At 45.4% G+C, this 16189-nt stretch overlaps 1 protein-coding gene across 2 annotated transcripts in view; it reads left to right on the plus strand.

Moving 5' to 3' along the window:
* LOC140106190 (uncharacterized) overlaps positions 1–12290 on the plus strand; it is a 29762-nt gene extending 17472 nt beyond the window's left edge. The window contains exons 2-5 of one of the 2 annotated variants that reach the window (XM_072130470.1): positions 9047–9094; positions 10461–10508; positions 11361–11440; positions 12243–12290. In XM_072130470.1, the coding sequence (XP_071986571.1) occupies positions 9047–9094; positions 10461–10508; positions 11361–11420 (156 nt within the window). In that variant the 3' untranslated portion in view covers positions 11421–11440; positions 12243–12290. The remainder of the gene's footprint in view (positions 1–9046; positions 9095–10460; positions 10509–11360; positions 11441–12242) is intronic. The other variant, XM_072130471.1, reaches the window with a different exon arrangement.
* Positions 12291–16189: the final 3899 nt, after the last annotated feature.

Raw genomic sequence — 16189 nt, forward strand, 5'->3', positions numbered from 1 at the left:
ACACCCTGTGCCATGTATGTCTGAGGGGGAATATACTGCTGTGTACACCCTGTGTCATGTATGTAATGTCTGAGGAGGTATATACTGCTGTGTACATCCTGTGTCATGTATGTAATGTCTGAGGGGGTATATACTGCTGTGTACATCCTGTGTCATGTATGTAATGTCTGAGGGGGTATATACTGCTGTGTACATCCTGTGTCATGTATGTAATGTCTGAGGGGGTATATACTGCTGTGTACATCTTGTGTCATGTATGTAATGTCTGAGGGGGTATATACTGCTGTGTACACCCTGTGTCATGTATGTAATGTCTGAGGAGGTATATACTGCTGTGTACACCCTGTGTCATGTATGTAATGTCTGAGGGAGTATATACTGCTGTGTACACCCTGTGTCATGTATGTAATGTCTGAGGGGGTATATACTGCTGTGTACACCCTGTGTCATGTATGTAATGTCTGAGGGGTATATACTGCTGTGTACATCCTGTGCCATGTATGTAATGTCTGAGGGGGTATATACTGCTGTGTACATCCTGTGTCATGTATGTAATGTCTGAGGGGGTATATACTGCTGTGTACACCCTGTGCCATGTATGTAATGTCTGAGGGGGTATATACTGCTGTGTACACCCTGTGTCATGTATGTAGTGTCTGAGGGGGTATATACTGCTGTGTACACCCTGTGTCATGTATGTAATGTCTGAGGGGGTATATACTGCTGTGTACACCCTGTGTCATGTATGTAATGTCTGAGGGGTATATACTGCTGTGTACACCCTGTGTCATGTATGTAATGTCTGAGGGCGTATATACTGCTGTGTACACCCTGTGTCATGTATGTAATGTCTGAGGGGGTATATACTGCTGTGTACACCCTGTGCCATGTATGTAATGTCTGAGGGGGTATATACTGCTGTGTACATCCTGTGTCATGTATGTAATGTCTGAGGGGGTATATACTGCTGTGTACACCCTGTGTCATGTATGTAATGTCTGAGGGGGTATATACTGCTGTGTACACCCTGTGCCATGTATGTAATGTCTGAGGAGGTATATACTGCTGTGTACACCCTGTGTCATGTATGTAATGTCTGAGGGGTATATACTGCTGTGAACATCCTGTGTCATGTATGTAATGTCTGAGGGGGTATATACTGCTGTGTACACCCTGTGCCATGTATGTAATGTCTGAGGGGTATATACTGCTGTGTACACCCTGTGCCATGTATGTAATGTCTGAGGATTATATACTGCTGTGTACAACCTGTGCCATGTATGTAATGTCTGAGGGGTATATACTGCTGTGTACATCCTGTGCCATGTATGTCTGAGGGGGAATATACTGCTGTGTACACCCTGTGCCATGTATGTAATGTCTGAGGGGGTATATACTGCTGTGTACACCCTGTGTCATGTATGTAATGTCTGACGGGGTATATACTGCTGTGTACACCCTGTGCCATGTATGTAATGTCTGACGGGGTATATACTGCTGTGTTCACCCTGTGCCATGTATGTTATGTCTGAGGGGGTATATACTGCTGTGTTCACCCTGTGCCATGGATGTCATGTCTGAGGGGGTATATACTGCTGTGTACATCCTGTGTCATGTATGTAATGTCTGAGGGGGTACATACTGCTGTGTACACCCTGTGTCATGCATGTAATGTCTGAGGGGGTATATACTGCTGTGTACACCCTGTGTCATGTATGTAATGTCTGAGGGGGTATATACTGCTGTGTACATCCTATGTCATGTATGTAATGTCTGAGGGGGTATATACTGCTGTGTACACCCTGTGTAATGTATGTAATGTCTGAGGGGGTATATACTGCTGTGTACATCCTGTGTCATGTATGTAATGTCTGAGGGGGTATATACTGCTGTGTACACCCTGTGCCGTGTATGTAATGTCTGAGGAGGTATATACTGTTGTGTACACCCTGTGTCGTGTATGTAATGTCTGAGGGGGTATATACTGCTGTGTACATCCTGTGCCATGTATGTAATGTCTGAGGGGGTATATACTGCTGTGTACATCCTGTGTCATGTATGTAATGTCTGAAGGCGTATATACTGCTGTGTACACCCTGTGCCATGTATGTAATGTCTGAGGGGGTATATACTGCTGTGTACACCCTGAGCCATGTATGTAATGTCTGAGGGGGTATATACTGCTGTGTACACCCTGAGCCATGTATGTAATGTCTGAGGGGGTATATACTGCTGTGTACACCCTGTGTCATGTATGTAATGTCTGAGGGGTATATACTGCTGTGTACACCCTGTGTCATGTATGTAATATCTGAGGGGTATATACTGCTGTGTACACCCTGTGCCATGTATGTAATGTCTGAGGGGGTATATACTGCTGTGTACACCCTGTGTCATGTATGTAATATCTGAGGGGTATATACTGCTGTGTACACCCTGTGCCATGTATGTAATGTCTGAGGGGGTATATACTGCTGTGTACACCCTGTGCCATGTATGTAATGTCTGAGGGGGTATATACTGCTGTGTACACCCCGTGCAATGTATGTAATGTCTGAGGGGGTATATTCTGCTGTGTACATCCTGTGCCATGTATGTAATGTCTAAGGAGGTATATACTGCTGTGTACACCCTGTGCCGTGTATGTAATGTCTGAGGGGGTATATACTGCTGTGTACACCCTGTGTCATGTATGTAATGTCTGAGGAGGTATATACTGCTGTGTACACCCTGTGTCATGTATGTATTGTCTGAGGGGTATATACTGCTGTGTACACCCTGTGTCACGTATGTAGTGTCTGAGGGCGTATATACTGCTGTGTACACCCTGTGCCATGTATGTAATGTCTGAGGGGGTATATACTGCTGTGTACACCCTGTGCCATGTATGTAATGTCTGAGGAGGTATATACTGCTGTGTACACCCTGTGCCATGTATGTAATGTCTGAGGGGTATATACTGCTGTGTACACCCTGTGTCATGTATGTAATGTCTGAGGGGGTATATACTGCTGTGTACACCCTGTGCCATGTATGTAATGTCTGAGGGGGTATATACTGCTGTGTACACCCTGTGTCATGTATGTAATGTCTGAGGGGTATATACTGCTGTGTACACCCTGTGTCATGTATGTAGTGTCTGAGGGCGTATATACTGCTGTGTACACCCTGTGCCATGTATGTAATGTCTGAGGGGGTATATACTGCTGTGTACACCCTGTGTCATGTATGTAATGTCTGAGGGGGTATATACTGCTGTGTACATCCTGTGCCATGTATGTAATGTCTGAGGGGGGTATATACTGCTGTGAACATCCTGTGCCGTGTATGTAATGTCTGAGGAGGTATATACTGCTGTGTACACCCTGTGCCATGTATGTAATGTCTGAGGGGGTATATACTGCTGTGTAACCCTGTGCCATGTATGTAATGTCTGAGGGGGTATATACTGCTGTGTACATCTTGTGTCATGTATGTAATGTCTGAGGGGGTATATACTGCTGTGTACATCTTGTGTCATGTATGTAATGTCTGAGGAGGTATATACTGCTGTGTACATCTTGTGTCATGTATGTAATGTCTGAGGGGGTATATACTGCTGTGTACACCCTGTGCTATGTATGTAATGTCTGAGGGGGTATATACTGCTGTGAACATCCTGTGTCATGTATGTAATGTCTGAGGGGTATATACTGCTGTGTATATCCTGTGCCATGTATGTAATGTCTGAGTGGGGTATATACTGCTGTGTACATCCTGTGTCATGTATGTAATGTCTGAGTGGGGTATATACTGCTGTGTACATCCTGTGCCATGTATGTAATGTCTGAGGGGTATATACTGCTGTGTACACCCTGTGCCATGTATGTAATGTCTGAGGGGGTATATACTGCTGTGTACACCCTGTGTCATGTATGTAATGTCTGAGGGGGTATATACTGCTGTGAACATCCTGTGTCATGTATGTAATGTCTGAGGGGGTATATACTGCTGTGTACACCCTGTGTCATGTATGTAATGTCTGAGGGGGTATATACTGCTGTGTACACCCTGTGCCATGTACGTAATGTCTGAGGTGGTATATACTGCTGTGTACATCCTGTGCCATGTATGTATTGTCTGAGGGGGTATATACTGCTGTGTACATCTTGTGTCATGTATGTAATGTCTGAGGGGGTATATACTGCTGTGTACACCCTGTGTCATGTATGTAATGTCTGAGGGGGTATATACTGCTGTGTACACCCTGTGTCATGTATGTAATGTCTGAGGGGGTATATACTGCTGTGTACACCCTGTGCCATGTATGTAATGTCTGAGGGGGTATATACTGCTGTGTACATCCTGTGCCATGTATGTAATGTCTGAGGGGGTATATACTGCTGTGTACACCCTGTGTCATGTATGTAATGTCTGAGGAGGTATATACTGCTGTGTACACCCTGTGTCATGTATGTAATGTCTGAGGGGGTATATACTGCTATGTATATCCTGTGTCATGTATGTAATGTCTGAGGGGGTATATACTGCTGTGTACACCCTGTGTCATGTATGTAATGTCTGAGGGGGTATATACTGCTGTGTACATCCTGTGCCATGTATGTAATGTCTGAGGGGGTATATACTGCTGTGTACACCCTGTGCCATGTATGTAATGTCTGAGGGCGTATATACTGCTGTGAACATCCTGTGCCGTGTATGTAATGTCTGAGGGGGTATATACTGCTGTGTACACCCTGTGTCATGTATGTAATGTCTGAGGGGGTATATACTGCTGTGTACATCTTGTGTCATGTATGTAATGTCTGAGGGGGTATATACTGCTGTGTACATCTTGTGTCATGTATGTAATGTCTGAGGAGGTATATACTGCTGTGTACATCTTGTGTCATGTATGTAATGTCTGAGGGGGTATATACTGCTGTGTACACCCTGTGCTATGTATGTAATGTCTGGGGGGGTATATACTGCTGTGTACACCCTGTGTCATGTATGTAATGTCTGAGGGGGTATATACTGCTGTGTACATCCTGTGCCATGTATGTAATGTCTGAGGGGTATATACTGCTGTGTACACCCTGTGCCATGTATGTAATGTCTGAGGGGGTATATACTGCTGTGTACACCCTGTGCCATGTATGTAATGTCTGAGGGGGTATATACTGCTGTGTACATCCTGTGTCATGTATGTAATGTCTGAGGGGGTATATACTGCTGTGTACACCCTGTGTCATGTATGTAATGTCTGAGGGGGTATATACTGCTGTGTACATCTTGTGTCATGTATGTAATGTCTGAGGGGGCATATACTGCTGTGTACACCCTGTGTCATGTATGTAATGTCTGAGGGGGTATATACTGCTGTGTACATCTTGTGTCATGTATGTAATGTCTGAGGGGGTATATACTGCTGTGTACATCTTGTGTCATGTATGTAATGTCTGAAGGGGTATATACTGCTGTGTACACCCTGTGTCATGTATGTAATGTCTGAGGGCGTATATACTGCTGTGTACACCCTGTGTCATGTATGTAATGTCTGAGGGGGTATATACTGCTGTGTACATCTTGTGTCATGTATGTAATGTCTGAGGGGGCATATACTGCTGTGTACACCCTGTGTCATGTATGTAATGTCTGAGGGGGTATATACTGCTGTGTACATCTTGTGTCATGTATGTAATGTCTGAGGGGGTATATACTGCTGTGTACACCCTGTGCCATGTATGTAATGTCTGAGGAGGTATATACTGCTGTGTACATCCTGTGTCATGTATGTAATGTCTGAGGGGTATATACTGCTGTGTACACCCTGTGTCATGTATGTAATGTCTGAGGGCGTATATATTGCTGTGTACACCCTGTGCCATGTATGTAATGTCTGAGGGCGTATATACTGCTGTGTACACCCTGTGCCATGTATGTAATGTCTGAGGGGGTATATACTGCTAGGTACACCCTGTGCCATGTATGTAATGTCTGAGGGGGTATATACTGCTGTGTACATCCTGTGTCATGTATGTAATGTCTGAGGGGGTATATACTGCTGTGTACACCCTGTGCCATGTATGTAATGTCTGAGGGGGTATATACTGCTGTGTACACCCTGTGTCATGTATGTAATGTCTGAGGGGGTATATACTGCTGTGTACACCCTGTGTCATGTATGTAATGTCTGAGGGGGTATATACTGCTGTGTACACCCTGTGTCATGTATGTAATGTCTGAGGGGGTATATACTGCTGTGTACACCCTGTGCCATGTATGTAATGTTGAGGGGGTATATACTGCTGTGTACATCTTGTGTCATGTATGTAATGTCTGAGGGGGTATATACTGCTGTGTACACCCTGTGTCATGTATGTAATGTCTGAGGAGGTATATACTGCTGTGTACATCCTGTGCCATGTATGTAATGTCTGAGGGGGTATATACTGCTGTGTACATCTTGTGTCATGTATGTAATGTCTGAGGGGGTATATACTGCTGTGAACACCCTGTGTCATGTATGTAATGTCTGAGGGGGTACATACTGCTGTGTACATCTTGTGTCATGTATGTAATGTCTGAGGGGGTATATACTGCTGTGTACACCCTGTGTCATGTATGTAATGTCTGAGGGGGTACATACTGCTGTGTACATCTTGTGTCATGTATGTAATGTCTGAGGGGGTATATACTGCTGTGTACACCCTGTGTCATGTATGTAATGTCTGAGGGGGTATATACTGCTGTGTACATCCTTTGTCATGTATGTAATGTCTGAGGGGGTATATACTGCTGTGTACATCCTGTGTCATGTATGTAATGTCTGAGGGGGTATATACTGCTGTGTACATCCTGTGCCATGTATGTAATGTCTGAGGGGGTATATACTGCTGTGTACACCCTGTGCCATGTATGTAATGTCTGAGGGGGTATATACTGCTGTGTACACCCTGTGTCATGTATGTAATGTCTGAGAGGGTATATACTGCTGTGTACACCCTGTGCCATGTATGTAATGTCTGAGGGGGTATATACTGCTGTGAACATCCTGTGTCATGTATGTAATGTCTGAGGGGGTATATACTGCTGTGTACATCCTGTGCCATGTATGTAATGTCTGAGGGGGTATATACTGCTGTGTACACCCTGTGCCATGTATGTAATGTCTGAGGTGGTATATACTGCTGTGTACATCCTGTGCCATGTATGTAATGTCTGAGGAGGTATATACTGCTGTGTACATCCTGTGTCATGTATGTAATGTCTGAGGGGGGTATATACTGCTGTGTACATCCTGTGTCATGTATGTAATGTCTGAGGGGGTATATACTGCTGTGTACACCCTGTGTCATGTATGTAATGTCTGAGGGGTATATACTGCTGTGTACACCCTGTGTCATGTATGTAATGTCTGAGGGGGTATATACTGCTGTGTACACCCTGTGTCATGTATGTAATGTCTGAGGGGGTATATACTGCTGTGTACACCCTGTGCCATGTATGTAATGTCTGAGGGGGTATATACTGCTGTGTACATCCTGTGCCATGTATGTAATGTCTGAGGGGGTATATACTGCTGTGTACACCCTGTGCCATGTATGTAATGTCTGAGGGGGTATATACTGCTGTGTACACCCTGTGTCATGTATGTAATGTCTGAGGGGGTATATACTGCTGTGTACATCCTGTGCCATGTATGTAATGTCTGAGGGGGTATATACTGCTGTGTACATCTTGTGTCATGTATGTAATGTCTGAGGGGGTATATACTGCTGTGAACATCCTGTGCCATGTATGTAATGTCTGAGGGGGTATATACTGCTGTGTACATCCTGTGCCATGTATGTAATGTCTGAGGGGGTATATACTGCTGTGTACATCCTGTGCCATGTATGTAATGTCTGAGGGGGTATATACTGCTGTGTACACCCTGTGTAATGTATGTAATGTCTGAGGGGGTATATACTGCTGTGTACACCCTGTGTCATGTATGTAATGTCTGAGGGGTATATACTGCTGTGTACATCCTGTGCCATGTATGTAATGTCTGAGGGGGTATATACTGCTGTGTACATCCTGTGTCATGTATGTAATGTCTGAGGAGGTATATACTGCTGTGTACACCCTGTGTCATGTATGTAATGTCTGAGGAGGTATATACTGCTTTGTATATATATATATATATCAAAGCCACACGTGCGCCTTCTTAAAACCACAAGGAAACATTTGAAAAATGATGCGTTTTCAATGCGTTCAAAATCGCAGCAGAGATGTGACAAAAATGCCCCGTGTATCACCACTGGCCATAGAGGTGTGGAACTGAAGTTCAGCAGTGAAAGGGTGTTTTTTGATCACAACTTGGGAGAGGGTGTGTCTCACTAATTAAGGCCAATTAAGAGCTGCTAAATGCTTGCCTCAGCTGAGGGCCCTCAGGTCTGAAGAGGAGCAGGACAGGTGAGAGCAGCCATATTGGATTATATGTTTGGATCTTCCATTGCTACTTCTGATGTTATCAGGATTGTGGTTCTGTGGAACTAGAGATAGAGGCTGGGAGGAGGGGGACAGATATTTTGGGGGCTTCAGCAGCTAGAAGTATAAATCTGGTCTTAGTTCTTCCAGGCCTCCATGGCTCAGGCTGAGATCCATAGACACCTCGTCTGATCTTACAAACTGCTGTGATCTCCAAAACTAGAGCTGCAGCAGTTATACAAGAAGACGGGGATATAGGGGGGCCAGAAGACCCTCCACCTCCAGCCTCTAAACTTGTATCTTCTTACGGGGGTGGGGGGGGGGGGTATAGTTTAATGCACCTGGTGACCGTTTTCTTTTACAATGGATGCACTTGCTCATAATTTTCAGGCGAGGGGATAACCTCATGATCAGATATATCTCTCAGCTAATTGCCCTATAGGGTCGTGAGCGGCTGGAGATAGCCATTCCTGCTGCTCCACTTGGGACTCGGTGTCTGTCTGTCACTACTGTGTAGCCAAGTTGCAATACCCCTCACAACCTGTGTACCTGTATCTTACACTTTCTTTATCTTTTTTCATTTTGACAGGACAGTCTCTGGACGCCTACCCCAGCTGTGACGAGCTGCAATTACACGGTAAGTCCTCCGTAGCATGAATACGTTGCATTGATAATTGAGGGGTTATTGGTGTAGCATCATGTGAAAGGGGCATATAGTCGCAGCACTCAAATAACTTGAGTGTATCTTCCTGTTTCATTAACCTTGCATCTAGTGGTAGCACAAAGCGGATTCCGGAAGCGGCTATTTCATTTTCACTGGAAGACGTAAGGTCCATGATTCCCTCGTGGAACTTATACTTTTGGTGTCGATGGGACGGCGGCTGAGGGTAAGGAATCTGTGGCGGGCTACTATTGGGTGTAGGGTTAGGGCCATGCATCTAGTGGTAGCACAAAGCGGATTCTGGAAGCAGCTACTTCATTTTCACTAGAAGACGTAAGGTCCATGATTCCCTCGTGGAACTTATACTTTTGGTGTCGATGGGACGGCGGCTGAGGGTAAGGAATCTGTGGCGGGCTACTATTGGGTGTAGGGTTAGGGCCTTGCATCTAGTGGTAGCACAAAGCAGATTCTGGAAGCGGCTATTTCATTTTCACTAGAAGACGTAAGGTCCATGATTCCCTCGTTGTGGAACTTATCCTTTTGGTGTTGATGGGACGGCGGTGGAGGGAATCTGTGGCGGGCTACTATTGGGTGTAGGGTTAGGGCCTTGCATCTAGTGGTAGCACAAAGCGGATTCTGGAAGCGGCTATTTCATTTTCACTAGAAGACGTAAGGTCCATGATTCCCTCGTTGTGGAACTTATCCTTTTGGTGTTGATGGGACGGCGGTGGAGGGAATCTGTGGCGGGCTACTATTGGGTGTAGCGCCTTGCATCTAGTGGTAGCACAAAGTGGACTCCGGAAGCGGCTATTTCATTTTCATCGGAAGACGTAAGGTCCATGATTCCCTCGTTGTGGAACTTATCCTTTTGGTGTCGATGGGACAGTGGTGGAGGGAATCTGTGGCGGGCTACTATTGGGTGTAGGGTTAGAGCCTTGCATCTAGTGGTAGCACAAAGCGGATTCTGGAAGCAGCTACTTCATTTTCACTGGAAGACGTAAGCTCCATGATTTCCTCGTGGAACTTATACTTTTGGTGTCGATGGGACGGCAGCTGAGGGTAAGGAATCTGTGGCGGGCTACTATTTAATGCACCTGGTGACCGTTTTCTTTTACAATGAATGCCCTTGCTCATGATTTTCAGGCGAGGGGATAACCTCATGATCAAATATATCTCTCAGCTAATTGCCCTATAGGGTCGTGAGCGGCTGGAGATAGCCATTCCTGCTGCTCCACTTGGGACTCGGTGTCTGTCTGTCACTACTGTGTAGCCAAGTTGCAATACCCCTCACAACCTGTGTACCTGTATCTTACACTTTCTTTATCTTTTTTCATTTTGACAGGACAGTCTCTGGACGCCTGCCCCAGCTGTGACGAGCTGCAATTACACGGTAAGTCCTCCGTAGCATGAATACGTTGCATTGATAATTGAGGGGTTATTGGTGTAGCATCATGTGAAAGGGGCATATAGTCGCAGCACTCAAATAACTTGAGTGTATCTTCCTGTTTCATTAACCTTGCATCTAGTGGTAGCACAAAGCGGATTCCGGAAGCGGCTATTTCATTTTCACTAGAAGACGTAAGGTCCATGATTCCCTCGTCGTGGAACTTATCCTTTTGGTGTCGATGGGACAGTGGTGGAGGGAATCTGTGGCGGGCTACTATTGGGTGTAGGGTTAGGGCCTTGCATCTAGTGGTAGCACAAAGCGGATTCTGGAAGCGGCTATTTCATTTTCACCGGAAGACGTAAGGTCCATGATTCCCTCGTTGTGGAACTTATCCTTTTGGTGTTGATGGGACGGCGGTGGAGGGAATCTGTGGCGGGCTACTATTGGGTGTAGCGCCTTGCATCTAGTGGTGGCACAAAGCGGATTCTGGAAGCAGCTATTTCATTTTCACTAGAAGACGTAAGGTCCATGATTCCCTCGTTGTGGAACTTATCCTTTTGGTGTTGATGGGACGGCGGTGGAGGGAATCTGTGGCGGGCTACTATTGGGTGTAGCTCCTTGCATCTAGTGGTAGCACAAAGCGGATTCTGGAAGCAGCTACTTCATTTTCACTAGAAGACGTAAGGTCCATGATTCCCTCGTGGAACTTATCCTTTTGGTGTCGATGGGACGGCGGCTGAGGGTAAGGAATCTGTGGCGGGCTACTATTGGGTGTAGGGTAGGGTTAGCGGATTGCATCTAGAAGGTGTAACCCTAACCCTTACGTACGGCTGATCGCTTGTTTTATCTTTGCAGATTCTTGATGACCAAAGAATTTTGTTAATTGATGAAGACTTTGTGTACAGTGGAGACTGACCTATACTAAATCACTGAATGTTTGTATTGTTTTTTTTTTAAATAAAATATAAACTTTTCAAATCTCAATCCCCTCGTGAAGTTACACGATAAAGATAATTTTTAACCACTTTATGTTACTCGGTGTCTTCCTTTTTCCAACTTCTCAATAATTTCTCTCAATTGTGGAACTTATCCTTTTGGTGTTGATGGGACGGCGGTGGAGGGAATTTGTGGCGGGCTACTATTGGGTGTAGGGTTAGAGCCTTGCATCTAGTGGTAGCACAAAGCGGATTCTGGAAGCAGCTACTTCATTTTCACTGGAAGACGTAAGCTCCATGATTTCCTCGTGGAACTTATACTTTTGGTGTCGATGGGACGGCAGCTGAGGGTAAGGAATCTGTGGCGGGCTACTATTGGGTGTAGGGTTAGGGCCTTGCATCTAGTGGTAGCACAAAGTGGATTCTGGAAGCAGCTACTTCATTTTCACTGGAAGACGTAAGGTCCATGATTCCCTCGTGGAACTTATACTTTTGGTGTCGATGGGACGGCAGCTGAGGGTAAGGAATCTGTGGCGGGCTACTATTTAATGCACCTGGTGACCGTTTTCTTTTACAATGGATGCACTTGCTCATGATTTTCAGGCGAGGGGATAACCTCATGATCAAATATATCTCTCAGCTAATTGCCCTATAGGGTCGTGAGCGGCTGGAGATAGCCATTCCTGCTGCTCCACTTGGGACTCGGTGTCTGTCTGTCACTACTGTGTAGCCAAGTTGCAATACCCCTCACAACCTGTGTACCTGTATCTTACACTTTCTTTATCTTTTTTCATTTTGACAGGACAGTCTCTGGACGCCTGCCCCAGCTGTGACGAGCTGCAATTACACGGTAAGTCCTCCGTAGCATGAATACGTTGCATTGATAATTGAGGGGTTATTGGTGTAGCATCATGTGAAAGGGGCATATAGTCGCAGCACTCAAATAACTTGAGTGTATCTTCCTGTTTCATTAACCTTGCATCTAGTGGTAGCACAAAGCGGATTCCGGAAGCGGCTATTTCATTTTCACTAGAAGACGTAAGGTCCATGATTCCCTCGTCGTGGAACTTATCCTTTTGGTGTCGATGGGACAGTGGTGGAGGGAATCTGTGGCGGGCTACTATTGGGTGTAGGGTTAGGGCCTTGCATCTAGTGGTAGCACAAAGCGGATTCTGGAAGCAGCTACTTCATTTTCACTAGAAGACATAAGGTCCATGATTCCCTCGTTGTGGAACTTATCCTTTTGGTGTTGATGAGACGGCGGTGGAGGGAATCTGTGGCGGGCTACTATTGGGTGTAGCTCCTTGCATCTAGTGGTAGCACAAAGTGGACTCCGGAAGCGGCTATTTCATTTTCATCGGAAGACGTAAGGTCCATGATTCCCTCGTTGTGGAACTTATCCTTTTGGTGTCGATGGGACAGTGGTGGAGGGAATCTGTGGCGGGCTACTATTGGGTGTAGGGTTAGGGCCTTGCATCTAGTGGTAGCACAAAGCGGATTCTGGAAGCAGCTACTTCATTTTCACTAGAAGACATAAGGTCCATGATTCCCTCGTTGTGGAACTTATCCTTTTGGTGTTGATGAGACGGCGGTGGAGGGAATCTGTGGCGGGCTACTATTGGGTGTAGCTCCTTGCATCTAGTGGTAGCACAAAGTGGACTCCGGAAGCGGCTATTTCATTTTCATCGGAAGACGTAAGGTCCATGATTCCCTCGTTGTGGAACTTATCCTTTTGGTGTTGATGGGACGGCGGTGGAGGGAATCTGTGGCGGGCTACTATTGGGTGTAGCTCCTTGCATCTAGTGGTAGCACAAAGCGGATTCTGGAAGCAGCTACTTCATTTTCACTAGAAGACGTAAGGTCCATGATTCCCTCGTTGTGGAACTTATCCTTTTGGTGTTGATGGGACGGCGGTGGAGGGAATCTGTGGCGGGCTACTATTGGGTGTAGCTCCTTGCATCTAGTGGTAGCACAAAGCGGATTCTGGAAGCAGCTACTTCATTTTCACTAGAAGACGTAAGGTCCATGATTCCCTCGTGGAACTTATCCTTTTGGTGTCGATGGGACGGCGGCTGAGGGTAAGGAATCTGTGGCGGGCTACTATTGGGTGTAGGGTAGGGTTAGCGGATTGCATCTAGAAGGTGTAACCCTAACCCTTTACGTACGGCTGATCGCTTGTTTTATCTTTGCAGATTCTTGATGACCAAAGAATTTTGTTAATTGATGAAGACTTTGTGTACCGTGGAGACTGACCTATACTAAATCACTGAATGTTAAGAATTGTAATTTTGTGTTGGTTTCTATGAAAATGTGTTTTGTTTTTCAAATAAAATATAAACTTTTCAAATCTCAATCCCCTTGTGAAGTTAAACAATAAAGATAATTTTTAACCACTTTATGTTACTCGGTGTCTTCCTTTTCCAACTTCTCAATAATTTCTCTCAATTGTGTAACTTATCATTTTGGTGTTGATGGGACAGCGGTGGAGGGAATCTGTGGCGGGCTACTATTGGGTGTAGGGTATATACTGCTGTGTACATCCTGTGCCATGTATGTAATGTCTGAGGGGGTATATACTGCTGTGTACATCCTGTGCCGTGTATGTAATGTCTGAGGAGGTATATACTGCTGTGTACACCCTGTGTCATGTATGTAATGTCTGAGGGGGTATATACTGCTGTGTACATCCTGTGCCATGTATGTAATGTCTGAGGAGGTATATACTGCTGTGTACATCCTGTGCCATGTATGTAATGTCTGAGGGGGTATATACTGCTGTGTACATCCTGTGCAGTGTATGTAATGTCTGAGGGGGTATATACTGCTGTGTACATCCTGTGTCATGTATGTAATGTCTGAGGGGGTATATACTGCTGTGTACACCCTGTGTCATGTATGTAATGTCTGAGGGGGTATATACTGCTGTGTACATCCTGTGTCATGTATGTAATGTCTGAGGGGGTATATACTGCTGTGTACACCCTGTGCCATGTATGTAATGTCTGAGGGGTATATACTGCTGTGTACACCCTGTGCCATGTATGTAATGTCTGAGGGGGTATATACTGCTGTGTACACCCTGTGCCATGTATGTAATGTCTGAGGGGGTATATACTGCTGTGTACACCCTGTGCCATGTATGTAATGTCTGAGGGGGTATATACTGCTGTGTACACCCTGTGTCATGTATGTAATGTCTGAGGGGGTATATACTGCTGTGTACACCCTGTGTCATGTATGTAATGTCTGAGGGGTATATACTGCTGTGTACACCCTGTGCCATGTATGTAATGTCTGAGGGGGTATATACTGCTGTGTACACCCTGAGCCATGTATGTAATGTCTGAGGGGGTATATACTGCTGTGTACACCCTGTGTCATGTATGTAATGTCTGAGGGGTATATACTGCTGTGTACATCCTGTGCCATGTATGTAATGTCTGAGAGGGTATATACTGCTGTGTACACCCTGTGTTATGTATGTAATGTCTGAGGGGGGTATATACTGCTGTGTACATCCTGTGTCATGTATGTAATGTCTGAGGGGGTATATACTGCTGTGTACACCCTGTGTCATGTATGTAATGTCTGAGGAGGTATATACTGCTGTGTACACCCTGTGCCATGTATGTAATGTCTGAGGGGGTATATACTGCTGTGTACACCCTGAGCCATGTATGTAATGTCTGAGGGGGTATATACTGCTGTGTACACCCTGTGTCATGTATGTAATGTCTGAGGGGTATATACTGCTGTGTACACCCTGTGTCATGTATGTAATATCTGAGGGGTATATACTGCTGTGTACACCCTGTGCCATGTATGTAATGTCTGAGGGGGTATATACTGCTGTGTACACCCTGAGCCATGTATGTAATGTCTGAGGGGGTATATACTGCTGTGTACACCCTGAGCCATGTATGTAATGTCTGAGGGGGTATATACTGCTGTGTACACCCTGTGTCATGTATGTAATGTCTGAGGGGTATATACTGCTGTGTACACCCTGTGCCATGTATGTAATGTCTGAGGGGGTATATACTGCTGTGTACATCCTGTGCCATGTATGTAATGTCTGAGGGGGTATATACTGCTGTGTACACCCTGAGCCATGTATGTAATGTCTGAGGGGGTATATACTGCTGTGTACACCCTGTGTCATGTATGTAATGTCTGAGGGGTATATACTGCTGTGTACACCCTGTGTCATGTATGTAATGTCTGAGGGGTATATACTGCTGTGTACACCCTGTGTCATGTATGTAATATCTGAGGGGGTATATACTGCTGTGTACATCCTGTGCCATGTATGTAATGTCTAAGGGGGTATATACTGCTGTGTACACCCTGTGCCATGTATGTAATGTCTGAGAGGGTATATACTGCTGTGTACACCCTGTGCCATGTATGTAATGTCTGAGGGGGTATATACTGCTGTGTACATCCTGTGCCATGTATGTAATGTCTGAGGGGGTATATACTGCTGTGTACACCCTGTGTCATGTATGTAATGTCTGAGGGGGTATATACTGCTGTGTACATCCTGTGCCGTGTATGTAATGTCTGAGGGGGTATATACTGCTGTGTACACCCTGAGCCATGTATGTAATGTCTGAGGGGGTATATACTGCTGTGTACACCCTGAGCCATGTATGTAATGTCTGAGGGGGTATATACTGCTGTGTACACCCTGTGTCATGTATGTAATGTCTGAGGGGTATATACTGCTGTGTACACCCTGTGCCATGT

Source organism: Engystomops pustulosus, chromosome 11, assembly GCF_040894005.1.
Source record: "Engystomops pustulosus chromosome 11, aEngPut4.maternal, whole genome shotgun sequence".
Lineage (NCBI taxonomy): Eukaryota > Metazoa > Chordata > Amphibia > Anura > Leptodactylidae > Engystomops > Engystomops pustulosus.